The sequence below is a fragment of the Mixophyes fleayi genome, chromosome 3, assembly GCF_038048845.1.
Source record: "Mixophyes fleayi isolate aMixFle1 chromosome 3, aMixFle1.hap1, whole genome shotgun sequence".
Lineage (NCBI taxonomy): Eukaryota > Metazoa > Chordata > Amphibia > Anura > Limnodynastidae > Mixophyes > Mixophyes fleayi.
The window spans coordinates 149,096,764-149,111,611 of NC_134404.1; the positions used below are offsets into that span (position 1 = coordinate 149,096,764).

Sequence of the window (14,848 nt, forward strand, 5' to 3'; positions counted from 1 at the left end):
TATTCTTCCAGCTCTTTCACATATATGCATTTAGTGGCAGTCAGTACATAGACATTGAGACACAACAGTCAAGGTATGATCTGAAAGACCAAATCAAAAGTGTGTTTGTTACAGCTTTAAATGCTCCTTGCTGTCTATATGAAATGTTAATATATATTATAACAAACTTTTTTAACTATTAATTCACACAATTATATTTCCTAAGTTTTTTTTAATAAATTACTGCCAATCTCTACTAATATATTGTATATATTATGGATGCGTTACACATATTCATGTTCATGTACAGAAAGAAAACATGTCAGTCTTACCATAATTGTTGTAGTTTTCTTCATTTGTCCCATGTCCATAATCATAATATTCTGGTACACTATAATAAGTAAAAACAAAAAATAGTTAAAATCACAAAAAAAGAACCCCACTACACTTGTTATTGTAACATGCTGAATGATCTATTGACATTTTATAGAGACTTATTACAGAGGAATAACAATAGATGTAAGCTTAAAGCCTTCCTTTAAGGAGCTATTTTATATCTTATTGACGAGACCACTCAATTTAATATGGATAAACTGAAAATTAGATTTAAATAGTTTGTGAACTTTTTAAGTAAACAATAGACTTTTTTGAGGCACTGTACTCATTATAGCTATCATCATATAAAGCCAAAGTGATCTATTTATAACATAAATTGTCAGTCTGTTAAACACAAGAAACTGTTCACTCCCTTACTCCAGTTACCATGATTTACTAAAGTGCATAGGCATCTTCTTGAACCAAGTGATCCTAGGATCTGTCTGTGCTCAATAAACAAACTCAGTTCCCTTGTGTTATATTAAAGTGTTTCAAAATTGAATAATAATAAGTCAGCAAATTATGTTAATTAGCATTAACAAGTCTGCTTAAAATGTAATAATGTGTAAACAACAGAAAAAAAGCAAGCAAACCTGTATTGTAGGAGTATTCTATATTTATATTTCAAGATGTTTACTTGTATTGTTATTATTATGATTATTATTATTATTATTATTATTATTTAACCTATTCACAATCACAGTCTGAAGTGCAATGTGCAGCTCAAGGGGGAAGCCTGGGCTTCTGCATTGATCACATGAAAACCTCTTAAGTCACTATACTGATGTCATCAGGGATTAGCCTGAGTGAAGGATACGAGGAGCCCAGGGTGCTGCCAGGATATTTTGTCTCCTATATTGGCTCTCCTACCTGTCAGCAATGATTCAGGTAATCAAGATTTAATAGTGCCTGACATGTATGCTGCTTTTAGTTCCAAGTTACACAGAATATTACAATTCTGTCAAAGAACCTTTGTTTCTAGACCCTATGGTGTCTATGCATCAATATAATGCGGTGCCACTAAATATGCATCGCTACAAATCTCAATTGGGTCTAAGAAACAATAGGAAGAGTAATGGAAAATGTATTTTGTCTTCCTTGACTGCATAATGTTTTCAAAATAAAAATATATTTACTTCTCTATTATACATAAAAAATGGTTTCAAAAGAAAACAATGCAAAATTCACTAAGTTTACCCTATTTTATTTCATCCTTCATAGATAGTCCTACATTGACTCACAATCTATTGGAGTTCAATAGATTTCTATAGGCTATTTTCCTTTCATTATATAATTTGTCTATATCTCTCATTCCTCTCACTGTTTATTTTATATAGTACTGTAACAAATCCAAAACCAATTGTTTGTATACTTGTCATTGTCTGTGTAATTGTTCAAATATCTCAATCAATATATTGCTTGATATTGATATCTCAACATATGTATTGTTTGCTAACATACTGACTGCTATTGGGGACATTTTCTATGTAGTACATGTCACCAGGCCAGCTGAACAAGTGTTTTATTATATCACACTCTGAAAATTATTATTTACTTTTAGTGTTATTAACTAACTTAAGCCCATTGTGATATCAAGTGTCAGTTAAAACACATATTTTTGCTATGCTAATCAGTATTAGCCCATCTGTCCACCCTCTCATATTAAAGCCCCTTTTCATTGTAAAGTCTCAATATCCAAATTACTTGTAATGACTGTCAGTTACCATGATGTCAGACATGAGCTTTTTACTCTAGTGTTACCACCTTTCTTATACCACCATTACTCTCAAACTATCAGTGATTTGTCTGCCCCATACAATTGTTAAACGATGGACAGGAAACCAAAATTCAGCTGTATCACAGCAAAAAGAATTTCTGGGTTTTCATACATCTCTAAAGCAAATCTAATTCCACTCTGCAAAAGGATTTGATTTTTGCCCCTCCTCTAAGCTAATGGAGTATACATTTTATGTCTTCAAGTTGCACTTCAGCGAAGAGGTGTATTTCTAGACCAACTAAATTTAAAAATAACTTTCAAGCACATAAAGACAACACAAGTCTCGATATCCCCTCACTCTCATGATTCATTCAATGCATAAATTAGCCTAAACCATGTAGTATAATTAGGAGAAAAACTAAAAAGATTAATGTAATGGTGGTTCAAAAGTAGTAGGAGGTTGGACTTTTGATGTTATGTTTCTTTATGAACAGTGCATCTCTTCAAATGGTTCCGCTCTCTGCAAATCTAGGCGCAAATCTATTTTGTCCATGCATCGCCTGAGAGGAGAGTAGGAGTACATTTTGGAGGACAATCTAGGTGCACAATTGCAAAATCAAGGCATTTTGCATTGCGCATTTGGGACCTCATGTTAACTTGAGCGCATATTGCATTGCTATCGTATAATACCCTTTTTTAATTCTGTGCATGCATTTTTTTCAGAATTAGTGCTTTGTGTGCTTGCCCAGTAGAAAAGTGTATTATATGCAAGAAACGCAATTTTCGTTCAACTTAACATAAGCCCCTTAGTGTACACCTTTATTTCTTATATATTTTAATTTTCTCTTTAAAATGAATTAATCCTTTAACTTATTTGCATACTCTCTGTGAGTTATTGTTACTTTTATTACTTTTAAGTGTTTGTTGCTGTTTATAAGAAATTGTGTCATATAAAAGTATGGGTAGAAGTCAGTCAAGTTGTATCTATCTGCCTAACTAATATAATCACTATATACATACTTCATTAAAAGGCAAATCCATTTTAAACACAGTGGGACTGATTCATTAAGGAAAGGAAAGCAAAAAAAAAAAGGAGTAACTTTGCTCATTGGCAAAACCTTGTTCCAATGGAGGGGAGATAAATTTAAAATGTGATGGTGGATTTATAATTGAGGTAGGACATGTCCTATATCAACTTTCAATTTCAGTGTAAAAATTAAGCTATCAAGTATTTGTGTGCTACATGAAAAAGCAGACAGTATTTAACTTATGTGCAAAATAATAATCTAAGTTGCACCTTTTGCATTGTAACATGGTTTGTCCAGGAGGAAATTTACTGCTTTTGATACTTTGCATTCCTTAATGAATCAGGCCCGATATTTTTTTTTTGTCACAAAATGTTGTAAGATATACCCTGCACCCCTATATATTACTATCAAGTTGAATGTTATAACTAGACTATAATACTGGGCCTGATTCATTAAAGAAAGTAAAGCAGAAAAAAAAAGAAGCTTTGCACCTGGCCAAAACCATGTTGCATTGGAGGGAGAGATACATTTAACATGTGTGGACAGATTTATAGTTGGAGAAGGGCATGTCCTAGATCATCTTTATATTTCAGTTTAAAAATATAAAGCTATCAAGTATTTGTGTGCTACATGAAAATTCAGCCAGTATTTAACTTATGTGCAAAATAATAAATGAATTTCCACCCCTTGCATTGTAACATGGTTACAGGAAAAAACTTACTCGTTTTTTTCTACTTACTTTCCTTAATGAATCAGGCCCACTGTGTTTAAGTCCAATGTAACTAAAATATCTATAGACACCTATAGCAGAATGTGATGTAAACATTCTTATCTGCACAGAAAATTTGTTGAATTTAAGCTGTTCATTTATCAAAGCGACAGCCAATCAAGCTGAACATATCTTACATCATGTCAAGAAAGTAAAAATTGTGCATTTGGTCACGCAAAGAAATTCATCTAAATCATGTTTTGTTGCTAGTACTTGAGGGCATGGTTTGGTATATATAAAAAGACAGGCAGTTTAAGCAGTTTGCACTATATAACACAGATTGGCAGTGGTGGAAGTTAACTGCAGGAAAATGCCAGATCTGTTTAAGACGGCATATTGGCTAAAGCCCTAGGTGACTCATAGTTATGTGACTACCCTATAAAAAAGTGTCCCCTGAAAACATTTTATAAATGTTGGCAACTAAACAGTGGTCTTTAGTAAATCTCTCATGTAGTGCAAGTTGACATCTGTCAGTTAATACTTAGTCAGCAGCGACATTACTTCATTTTTCATTTTACAGAATTAATTTAAAACACTGGGCCTAATTCATGTTCGGACATAACCAGAACACAATTTGCGTTTAAAAAACATGCATGATTTTTGTCCGTATTCAAATACAAGTCATGCATGTCTGTATTCAATTACAAGCGCATCTCAATATACATTTCCATTTGAATCTGGGTATAAGTACGCTCTGGCTAACTGTTATTTGCCGTATGTAAAGAGAGAAAAAAAAGGAAAGAAAATGGGTTGGTAAGATGCACTAAGCACTCCATTTGAAAAATTATTCTAGAGCAACTAGGGATTGTCCATTATAAAATAGAATAAAATAGATAAGTGAGAATGTGAATTAAAAGCTGGTCACATCTCATAAATCTCTCATCCCCCGATCATATGAGGCAATTTAAATAAATTGCAATCTAAATATATGGTAACTGTTATAGTAATTCCTTTTTGAAATGTAAAAGTAGTCCAGGTATTGTATGTATTATACCTTTTAATATAAGTAGACTTGTGCGGAATCCAAAACTAGTGAGTTAATTATACACTAGATATAGTTATTATGACACTATAATTTATTGTGACAATTATAACATAAATTGTGTTTTGTGCACAATAGAATGGATTCAAAGTTTATTTGATAGAAAACTCGTAACCCTGCTACTATAATATCCATTGTAGCAGCGTGAATCTTGTAAATTATTTAACCTGTAGACAGAAATTATAGTAAAGCAGAGACAACTTGCAATCTGGGATTAATTCTGTCCCAATATTTGTGTTCTAGGTCAATATATAAAATAATTGCTTAGAAAAGAGCCCAGAATATTTAACCTAAGATCTATCGGAAATCAGATATAGCTGGACATATCGCGCTAAGGTTATGAATAAAGGTTCAAATAAAAAGATGATTCCTTGTTGGAATTATGAGGCACTATATTGTGATGTATTAATTACATTCATCAATTATTTGCAGTGCGTTTATATATTCTCCGTATTAAGGTATATGAACGATTACCATTCCTTATATGCGCAAAAGTATCTGGCTATAAGTACGCTCTGGCCACCTGTTATTTGCTGTATGTAGCCAGACAGAACAGACTGTATGATATGCACATGCATATGTGCAATAGAAAGTTTATAAATAAATAAATCAGGATGTTCTTAATGCGCACTGTAGACACAATCTGTTTTTATTTCTTCTCTTTCTTGCATACACATGTTATGTGCTATCTAGTTACAATTCATTTATATAGTCAATATTCCCTGCATACACATCTTTGCTATCTAATGGCATATTTTTAATACAAAGATGATGCCGTGACAGTCATCTCTATCAGTCGGCACTTACACCTGCCCTGTAGCTGATGCAAACTATACTTCTACAAACACGTACTGAAGAAAAACCCAGAACTTGAATCAGTATCATCTGAGTTGCTACACCCTTACTGTACATTGTATATGTTCATCCGCCCTTTCCCTCCCCTATTTCACCCTTCAAGTCATAGGCAGTAGTAAGTGTCATTTGCGTTCAGACAAGAATTGCATGCAACTGCATTTATTGCCATAAAATCCATTTCTGAGCACATACAGAACTATTTATTAATATTAAAATATGTAGAATGGAAATATGTAAAATGTTGTTAAAATTTTACATGGAAAAGTACATACAACTAATTCTAAGTATATCTGTGCAAGGTTAGGTGTGAAGCATCTTATTTGTGACACTGATTATCTGCTATGTGCCATGGAGTACAGCCTTTGACTTTGTCTGACAACTGCATTTCTTGCTGAGACAAGATTCTGTATGAAATATGTGAACTGTGGTTGCATTTTATCTAACCTTTACTTAATTTGATCTATAAAAAGTAACAAGTGTATTGAACCTGTTAATAAAAGGGTCTAAACTGGTGCAGAGAAATAAAATAGGTTAATTGCTTGCAATAAAGCATGTCTCAGGGCTGCCCAAAGGGAGCTTTGCGGAAGAAATTCTTTAGCAGGCCTGGAGCAGAAGATTTCACGTAGTCTACTTTAATAAAAAGAAACACACATTAGTAGATAGCTGTGTGTGATATCTGTTTGTGTGACTAAAGTAAAATATATGCATATAGAACAGCAGACTCTCTTCTGAAAATAAATATTCTGTAGGACTGTTTTGACTGATTAAAATAATGAAATGCAGTATTCAATCATTAAAACACATTTGTCACTGTGCCACTGTTGTGTATGGAGCTGTCTAAATTATCTAAAGCATACTTGCTGACTTTACTCCAGGATACCCTGGAAGAGAGGTCAAGAGGTAAGTGAGGGGGCATGCATGGCGCAGAGATTCACATCATTTTGGCCTTGCGCCCATGCTGCGGGGACAGAGTAAAAATCACACAATTCACCATGAATTACATCATCAAGGACGGGGTCCTGCCCATTTCATCAGGAAGTGGGCAGGATGAGGGAGGATGGTCTACTCTACCAGAAGTATGGGAAAACTACCCGGAATTTCAGGACAATCAAAGAGAGGACTAGAGAGAACTGTTCACAGGAGAACCCTTCACAATCTATTTGACTTTGAACTTTTTGCAGTGAAGAGTAGGATAGAATTGCAAATTACAGTTGATAGAGACTAATTCAAAAAGGCTCACTGCTATAATAATGTACACGATTTGTTGAAGCGAATATTTGCTTTATTAATGGAGATATCAACTTTAGTGATCACCAGTGTGGCCACACTATTTTATACAGCATCGCTTCACTTCGTGCCTGCCGTTATTGGGTCATTGGATCATGTGATTCACATGCTGCGGGACATTTTCACCATGCTATGAAATTACTGAGAGACTAATCAGATTGGATACCATTATTGTATTGCTACGGCATGTTTATAGGACATTCCTATAGTCATACATATACATATATACATATATATATATATATATATATATACACACACGCACATTTTTTTCCACTGGCCAGTGGTTGCCTATGTTTTATATGCTTTTTTTTATTAAAGTGTTTTATTACATCACTGCACGGATCTATCATTGGATGGTGTGTATTTCAGAAGTCAGCGCTGTTGTATGTGTTTTTTTGGAGTTTGTGATGTAAAGCCTGAAATCAAGGTACATCAGGTCAAACATTTCCCCACCTTTAATGTGACCTTGCAACCAACAAACCGACACAATTCAAGTGAAAAACAAATAAACAATGTTTAGGAAGAAGTAAAAATAGAAAAACCTACAATAACCTGGTTGCAAAAGTGTGCAGTGAGCCCTATCAACGTTGCACACCTGTAATTTGCAATTCTATCCTACTCTTCCCTGCAAAAAGTTCAAGGTCAAATAGATTATGAGGGGTTCTCCTGTGAACAGTCCTCTCTAGCAGGCGCGTGCTGGCAGATTTCAGCCCAGTGGGGTGCACATTTCATCACATGGCACAGGATGCGGGCGCGTCATTGATGGTAAAAATTGCCGATATTGCATCCGGGGGGCGGCCGGCCGGCAGGCCGGCCCTAACAGCGGTGATTCTGAGGGGCCCGGGGGCCCGATGCCCCCCTGACCCCTGGCCCAGACCGCCTCTGCTTTCTAGGTTGTTCCACAGGTTTTGAATGTGATTGAGATTTGGGCTCCTACTGGGTCATTCCAATACTTGGATGTTCCTTTTCTGAGGCCATTCCTTGGTTGGTGTAGATTTGTGCTTTGAATCATTATCATATTGGAAGGTCTTGTGTCAAAACATTTTGAAATTTGGAGCATTATGTCCTCTATCCAAACTAAAGCCCCTATACTAGCTGAAGAGAAGCAGCCCTAAAGCATGATACTACCATGCTGCACAGTAAATATGGTGGTCTTCTGGTGATGTGCTGTGTTGTCTTTGTATCAAACATATCTTTTAGAAATAAAGCATCTAGGGTCTCTGTTATGTGTATTATCGAAATGAGCAGACAAGATGTGAGTTTGTAGACCTAAGTGCATGTTTCACATATATTCATAGACCCTTGAACTTTTGCTTATTAAAGACTTACACATTTTTGTATATTTAATTTTGAGAACACTTCATTGTGTCCTTTTTATTAAAACTGTGTGGTGACAATCATTATGCAACGCTGCAAATCGCAGTGATGAATAATGAAGCACGACTGTAATTTGTGATGATAGTGCTGCTCTGGGAAGCCTGGCGAAGTCATCATTCCATCACAAAAAAATGTGGTCATTATTCGTCAGCCTAACGCTGCCAGTGAATGGAGGATGTGCTCTGCACATGGGCATAGCACTTCCATGGTGAGGGATCCAGTGAAGCTGGAGAGGCTTCAGCTGAACCCCACTGAACATGACAGATAACACCATTGTGAGATGACAGAATTGCAGAACCTGACAATCCCCATTTTGAAATATTGGGACAGTGTTATGAAACATTAAATGGTTTATGACAGGAGAGATCTTTGATTTCTCATGCCATAAACCCTTCATAAATTGTGCGATGGACAACTGCTACTTTCTTGGTTTTAAGAGCCAATCGCATTTTAATAGATAGACCCCTTAGGGCAGTGGTTCCCAAACTTTCTCAGCTCGCGGCACCCTTAGGGTCACCATAATTTTTCCAAGGCACCCCTAAGCAAAAATAATTACCGGGTAGTCCCGTTTTTTAAGTAGTTGGGTCAAAATGACGTAAGATGTATTTAGACCCCTTCACCATCACATTGTGCCCCTTTATCATATCACTCTGTGTTCCCCTCTTCGCCATCTCACACCCTGTGTCCCCCTCTTCGCCATCTCACTCTGATCCCCCTTCAGCGTCTTTCTCGGTCCCCCTCCTTCAGCGTCTCTCTGTATCCCCCTCCTTTAGTGTCTCTCTGCCCTACTCCTTCAGCGTCTCTCTGTCCCCCTCCTTCAGCGTCTCTGTCCCCCTCCTTCAGTGTCTCTCTGTCCCCCTCCTTCAGCGTTTCTCTGCCCTCCTCTTTCAGTGTCTCTCTGCCCTCCTCCTTCAGTGTCTCTCTCTGTCCCCCTCCTTCAGTGTCTCTCTCTGTCCCCCTCCTTCAGTGTCTCTCTATCCCCCTACTTCAGCGTCTCTGTCCCCCTCCTTCAGCCTGTCTCTCTGTCCTCCTCCTTCAGCGTCTCTGTCCCCCTCCTTCAGCGTCTCTCTCTGCCCTCCTCCTTCAGTGTCTCTCTGTCCCCCTCCTTCAGCGTCTCTTTGCCCTCTTCTTTCAGTGTCTCTCTGCCCTCCTCCTTCAGTGTCTCTCTCTGTCCCCCTCCTTCAGTGTCTCTCTCTGTCCCCCTCCTTCAGTGTGTCTCTGTCCCCCTCCTTCAGCCTGTCTGTCCCCCTCCTTCAGCCTGTCTCTGTCCCCCTCCTTCAGCCTGTCGCTCTGTGTCCCCCTTCAGTGTCTCTCTGTCCCCTTCAGTGTCTCTCTGTCCCCCTTCAGCGTCTCTCTGTCCCCCTTCAGCGTCTCTCTCTGCCCCCCTTCAGCGTCTCTCTCTGTCCCCCTTCAGCCTCTCTCTCTGTCCCCCTTCAGTGTGTCTCTGTCCCCTTAAGCCTGTGTCCCCCTTCAGCCTCTCTCTGTCCCCATTCAGCCTCTCTGTGTCTCCCTTCAGCATCTCTCTGTCCCCCTTCAGCCTCTCTCTGTCCCCTTCAGCGTCTCTCTGTCCCCTTCAGCGTCTCTCTGTCCCCTTCAGCGTCTCTCTGTCCCCTTCAGCGTCTCTCTCTGTCCCCCTTCAGCCTCTCTCTCTGTCCCCCTTCAGCCTCTCTCTGTCCCCCTTCAGTGTCTCTCTGTCCCCTTCAGCCTGTGTCCCCCTTCAGCCTCTCTCTGTCCCCCATCAGCCTCTCTCTGCCCTCCTCCTTCAGTGTCTCTCTGTCCCCCTCCTTCAGCGTCTCTTTGCCCTCTTCTTTCAGTGTCTCTCTGCCCTCCTCCTTCAGTGTCTCTCTCTGTCCCCCTCCTTTAGTGTCTCTCTCTATCCCCCTCCTTCAGTGTGTCTCTGTCCCCCTCCTTCAGCCTGTCTGTCCCCCTCCTTCAGCCTGTCTCTGTCCCCCTCCTTCAGCCTGTCGCTCTGTGCCCCCTTCAGCCTCTGTGTCCCCCTTCAGTGTCTCTCTGTCCCCTTCAGTGTCTCTCTGTCCCCTTCAGCGTCTCTCTGTCCCCCTTCAGCGTCTCTCTCTGCCCCCCTTCAGCGTCTCTCTCTGTCCCCCTTCAGCCTCTCTCTCTGTCCCCCTTCAGTGTGTCTCTGTCCCCTTAAGCCTGTGTCCCCCTTCAGCCTCTCTCTGTCCCCATTCAGCCTCTCTGTGTCTCCCTTCAGCATCTCTCTGTCCCCCTTCAGCCTCTCTCTGTCCCCTTCAGCGTCTCTCTGTCCCCTTCAGCGTCTCTCTGTCCCCTTCAGCGTCTCTCTCTGTCCCCCTTCAGCCTCTCTCTCTGTCCCCCTTCAGCCTCTCTCTGTCCCCCTTCAGTGTCTCTCTGTCCCCTTCAGCCTGTGTCCCCCTTCAGCCTCTCTCTGTCCCCCTTCAGCCTCTCTCTGTCCCCCATCAGCCTCTCTGTGTCTCCCTTCAGCGTCTCTCTGTCACCCTTCAGCCTCTCTCTGTCCCCTTCAGCGTCTCTCTGTCCCCTTCAGCGTCTCTCTGTCCCCTTCAGCGTCTCTCTGCCCCCTTCAGCGTCTCTCTGCCCCCTTCAGCCTCTCTGTTTCCCCCTTCAGCGTCTCTCTGTCCCCTTCGGCGTCTCTCTGCCCCCTTCGGCGTCTATCTGTCCCCTTCGGCGTCTCTCTGCCCCCTTCGGCGTCTTTCTGCCCCCTTCGGCGTGTCTCTGCCCCCTACGGCGTCTATCTGCCCCCTTCGGCGTCTATCTGTCCCCTTCAGTGTCTATCTGCCCCCTTCAGTGTGTCTCTGCCCCTTCAGTGTCTATCTGTCCCCTTCAGCGTCTATCTGTCCCCTTCAGCGTCTATCTGTCCCCTTCAGCGTCTGTCCCCTTCAGCGTGTCTCTGCCCCCTTCGGTGTCTATCTGTCCCCTTCAGTGTCTAACTGTCCCATTCAGTGTGTCTCTGCCCCCTTCGGTGTCTATCTGTCCCCTTCAGCGTCTATCTGTCCCCTTCAGCGTGTCTCTGCCCCCTTCGGTGTCTATCTGTCCCCTTCAGTGTCTATCTGTCCCCTTCGGTTTCTATCTGCCCCTTCAGTGTCTATCTGCCCCCTTTGGTGTCTATCTGTCCCCTTCAGCCTCTCTCTGCCCCCTTCAGCCTCTCTCTGTCCCCCTTCAGCCTCTCTCTGTCCCCCTTCAGCCTCTCTCTGTCCCCCTTCAGCCTCTCTCTGTCCCCCTTCAGCCTCTCTGTGTCTCCCTTCAGCGTCTCTCTGTCCCCCTTCAGCCTTTCTCTGTCCCCTTCAGCCTCTCTCTGACCTCTTCAGCGTCTCTCTGTCCCCTTCAGCCTCTCTCTGTCCTCTTCAGCGTCTCTTTGTCCCCTTCAGCGTCTCTCTGCCCCCTTCAGCGTCTCTCTGCCCCCTTCAGCCTCTCTGTTTCCCCCTTCAGCGTCTCTCTGTCCCCTTCGGCGTCTCTCTGAACCCTTCGGCGTCTATCTGTCCCCTTCGGCGTCTATCTGTCCCCTTCGGCGTCTCTCTGTCCCCTTCGGCGTCTCTCTGCCCCCTTCGGCGTGTCTCTGCCCCCTTCAGTGTCTATCTGCCCCCTTCAGTGTGTCTCTGCCCCCTTCAGTGTCTATCTGTCCCCTTCAGCGTCTATCTGTCCCCTTCAGCGTGTCTATCTGTCCCCTTCAGCCTCTCTCTGTCCCCCTTCAGCCTCTCTGTGTCTCCCTTCAGCGTCTCTCTGTCCCCCTTCAGCCTTTCTCTGTCCCCTTCAGCCTCTCTCTGACCTCTTCAGCGTCTCTCTGTCCCCTTCAGCCTCTCTCTGTCCTCTTCAGCGTCTCTTTGTCCCCTTCAGTGTCTCTCTGCCCCCTTCAGCGTCTCTCTGCCCCCTTCAGCCTCTCTGTTTCCCCCTTCAGCGTCTCTCTGTCCCCTTCGGCGTCTCTCTGAACCCTTCGGCGTCTATCTGTCCCCTTCGGCGTCTCTCTGTCCTCTTCGGCGTCTCTCTGTCCCCTTCGGCGTCTTTCTGCCCCCTTCGGTGTGTCTCTGCCCCCTTCAGTGTCTATCTGCCCCCTTCAGTGTGTCTCTGCCCCCTTCAGCGTCTATCTGTCCCCTTCAGCGTCTATCTGTCCCCTTCAGCGTGTCTATCTGTCCCCTTCAGCGTCTATCTGTCCCCTTCAGCGTCTATCTGTCCCCTTCAGCGTCTGTCCCCTTCAGCGTGTCTCTGCCCCCTTCGGTGTCTATCTGTCCCCTTCAGCGTCTATCTGTCCCCTTCCGCGTCTAACTGTCCCCTTCAGTGTCTAACTGTCCCATTCAGTGTGTCTCTGCCCCCTTCGGTGTCTATCTGTCCCCTTCAGCGTCTATCTGTCCCCTTCAGCGTGTCTCTGCCCCCTTCGGTGTCTATCTGTCCCCTTCAGTGTCTATCTGTCCCCTTCGGTGTCTATCTGCCCCTTCAGTGTCTATCTGCCCCCTTCGGTGTCTATCTGTCCCCTTCAGCCTCTCTCTGCCCCCTTCAGCCTCTCTCTGTCCCCCTTCAGCCTCTCTCTGTCCCCCTTCAGCCTCTCTCTGTCCCCCTTCAGCCTCTCTCTGTCCCCCTTCAGCCTCTATCTGTCCCCCTTCAGCCTCTCTGTGTCTCCCTTCAGTGTCTCTCTGTCCCCCTTCAGCCTTTCTCTGTCCCCTTCAGCCTCTCTCTGTCCTCTTCAGCGTCTCTCTGTCCCCTTCAGCCTCTCTCTGTCCTCTTCAGCATCTCTTTGTCTCCTTCAGCGTCTCTCTGCCCCCTTCAGCGTCTCTCTGCCCCCTTCAGCCTCTCTGTTTCCCCCTTCAGCATCTCTCTGTCCCCTTCGGCATCTCTCTGAACCCTTCGGCGTCTATCTGTCCCCTTCGGCGTCTATCTGTCCCCTTCGGCGTCTATCTGTCCCCTTCGGCGTCTTTCTGCCCCCTTCGGCGTGTCTCTGCCCCCTTCGGCGTCTATCTGCCCCCTTCGGCGTCTATCTGCCCCCTTCGGCGTCTATCTGTCCCCTTCAGTGTCTATCTGCCCCCTTCAGTGTGTCTCTGCCCCCTTCAGTGTCTATCTGTCCCCTTTAGCGTCTATCTGTCCCCTTCAGCGTGTCTATCTGTCCCCTTCAGCGTCTATCTGTCCCCTTCAGCGTCTAACTGTCCCCTTCAGTGTCTTTCTGTCCCCTTCGGCGTCTATCTGTCCCCTTCGGCGTCTCTCTGCCCCCTTCGGCGTCTTTCTGCCCCCTTCGGCGTGTCTCTGCCCCCTTCGGCGTCTATCTGCCCCCTTCGGCGTCTATCTGCCCCCTTCGGCGTCTATCTGCCCCCTTCAGTGTCTATCTGCCCCCTTCAGTGTGTCTCTTCCCCCTTCAGTGTCTATCTGTCCCCTTCAGCGTCTATCTGTCCCCTTCAGCGTGTCTATCTGTCCCCTTCAGCGTCTATCTGTCCCCTTCAGCGTGTCTCTGCCCCCTTCGGTGTCTATCTGTCCCCTTCAGTGTCTATCTGTCCCCTTCGGTGTCTATCTGCCCCTTCAGTGTCTATCTGCCTTCTTCGGTGTCTATCTGTCCCCTTCAGCCTCTCTCTGCCCCCTTCAGCCTCTCTCTGTTCCCCTTCAGCCTCTCTCTGTCCCCCTTCAGCCTCTCTCTGTCCCCCTTCAGCCTCTCTGTGTCTCCCTTCAGCGTCTCTCTGTCCCCCTTCAGCCTTTCTCTGTCCCCTTCAGCCTCTCTCTGTCCTCTTCAGCGTCTCTCTGTCCCCTTCAGCCTCTCTATGTCCTCTTCAGCGTCTCTCTGTCCCCTTCAGCGTCTCTCTGCCCCCTTCAGCGTCTCTCTGTCCCCTTCAGCTTCTCTCTGCCCCCTTCAGCGTCTATCTGTCCCCTTCAGCCTCTCTGTTTCCCCCTTCAGTGTCTCTCTGTCCCATTCGGCGTCTCTCTGCCCCCTTCGGCGTCTATCTCTCCCCTTCGGCGTCTCTCTGCCCCCTTCGGCGTCTCTCTGCCCCCTTCGCCCCTTCGGCGTCTATCTGTCCCCTTCGGCGTCTATCTGTCCCCTTCAGCGTCTAACTGTCCCCTTCAGCGTCTATCTGTCCCCTTCAGTGTCTATCTGCCCCCTTCAGTGTGTCTCTGCCCCCTTCGGTGTCTATCTGCCCCCTTCAGTGTGTCTCTGCCCCCTTCGGTGTCTATCTGTCCCCTTCGGCGTCTATCTGTCCCCTTCAGCGTCTATCTGTCCCCTTCAGCGTGTCTCTGCCCCCTTCGGTGTCTATCTGTCCCCTTCAGCGTCTATCTGTCCCTTTCAGCGTCTATCTGTCCCCTTCAGTGTCTATCTGCCCCCTTCAGTGTGTCTCTGCCCCCTTCAGCCTCTCTCTGCCCCCTTCAGCGTCTCTTTGTCCCCTTCAGTGTCTATCTGTCCCCTTCAGTGTGTCTCTCAGTGCCCCCCTTCACTTACCTTCTTCCCTGACGTC

The 14,848-nt window shown here is 44.5% G+C and overlaps 1 protein-coding gene across 3 annotated transcripts in view; it reads right to left on the reverse strand.

The window, feature by feature from the left end:
- KHDRBS2 (KH RNA binding domain containing, signal transduction associated 2) overlaps window positions 1–14,848 on the reverse strand; it is a 314,320-nt gene that overhangs the window by 27,218 nt on the left and 272,254 nt on the right. For all 3 annotated transcript variants that reach the window (XM_075202569.1, XM_075202568.1, XM_075202570.1), the window contains one exon: window positions 312–370. In XM_075202569.1, coding sequence (XP_075058670.1) covers window positions 312–370 — 59 coding nt within the window. The remainder of the gene's footprint in view (window positions 1–311; window positions 371–14,848) is intronic.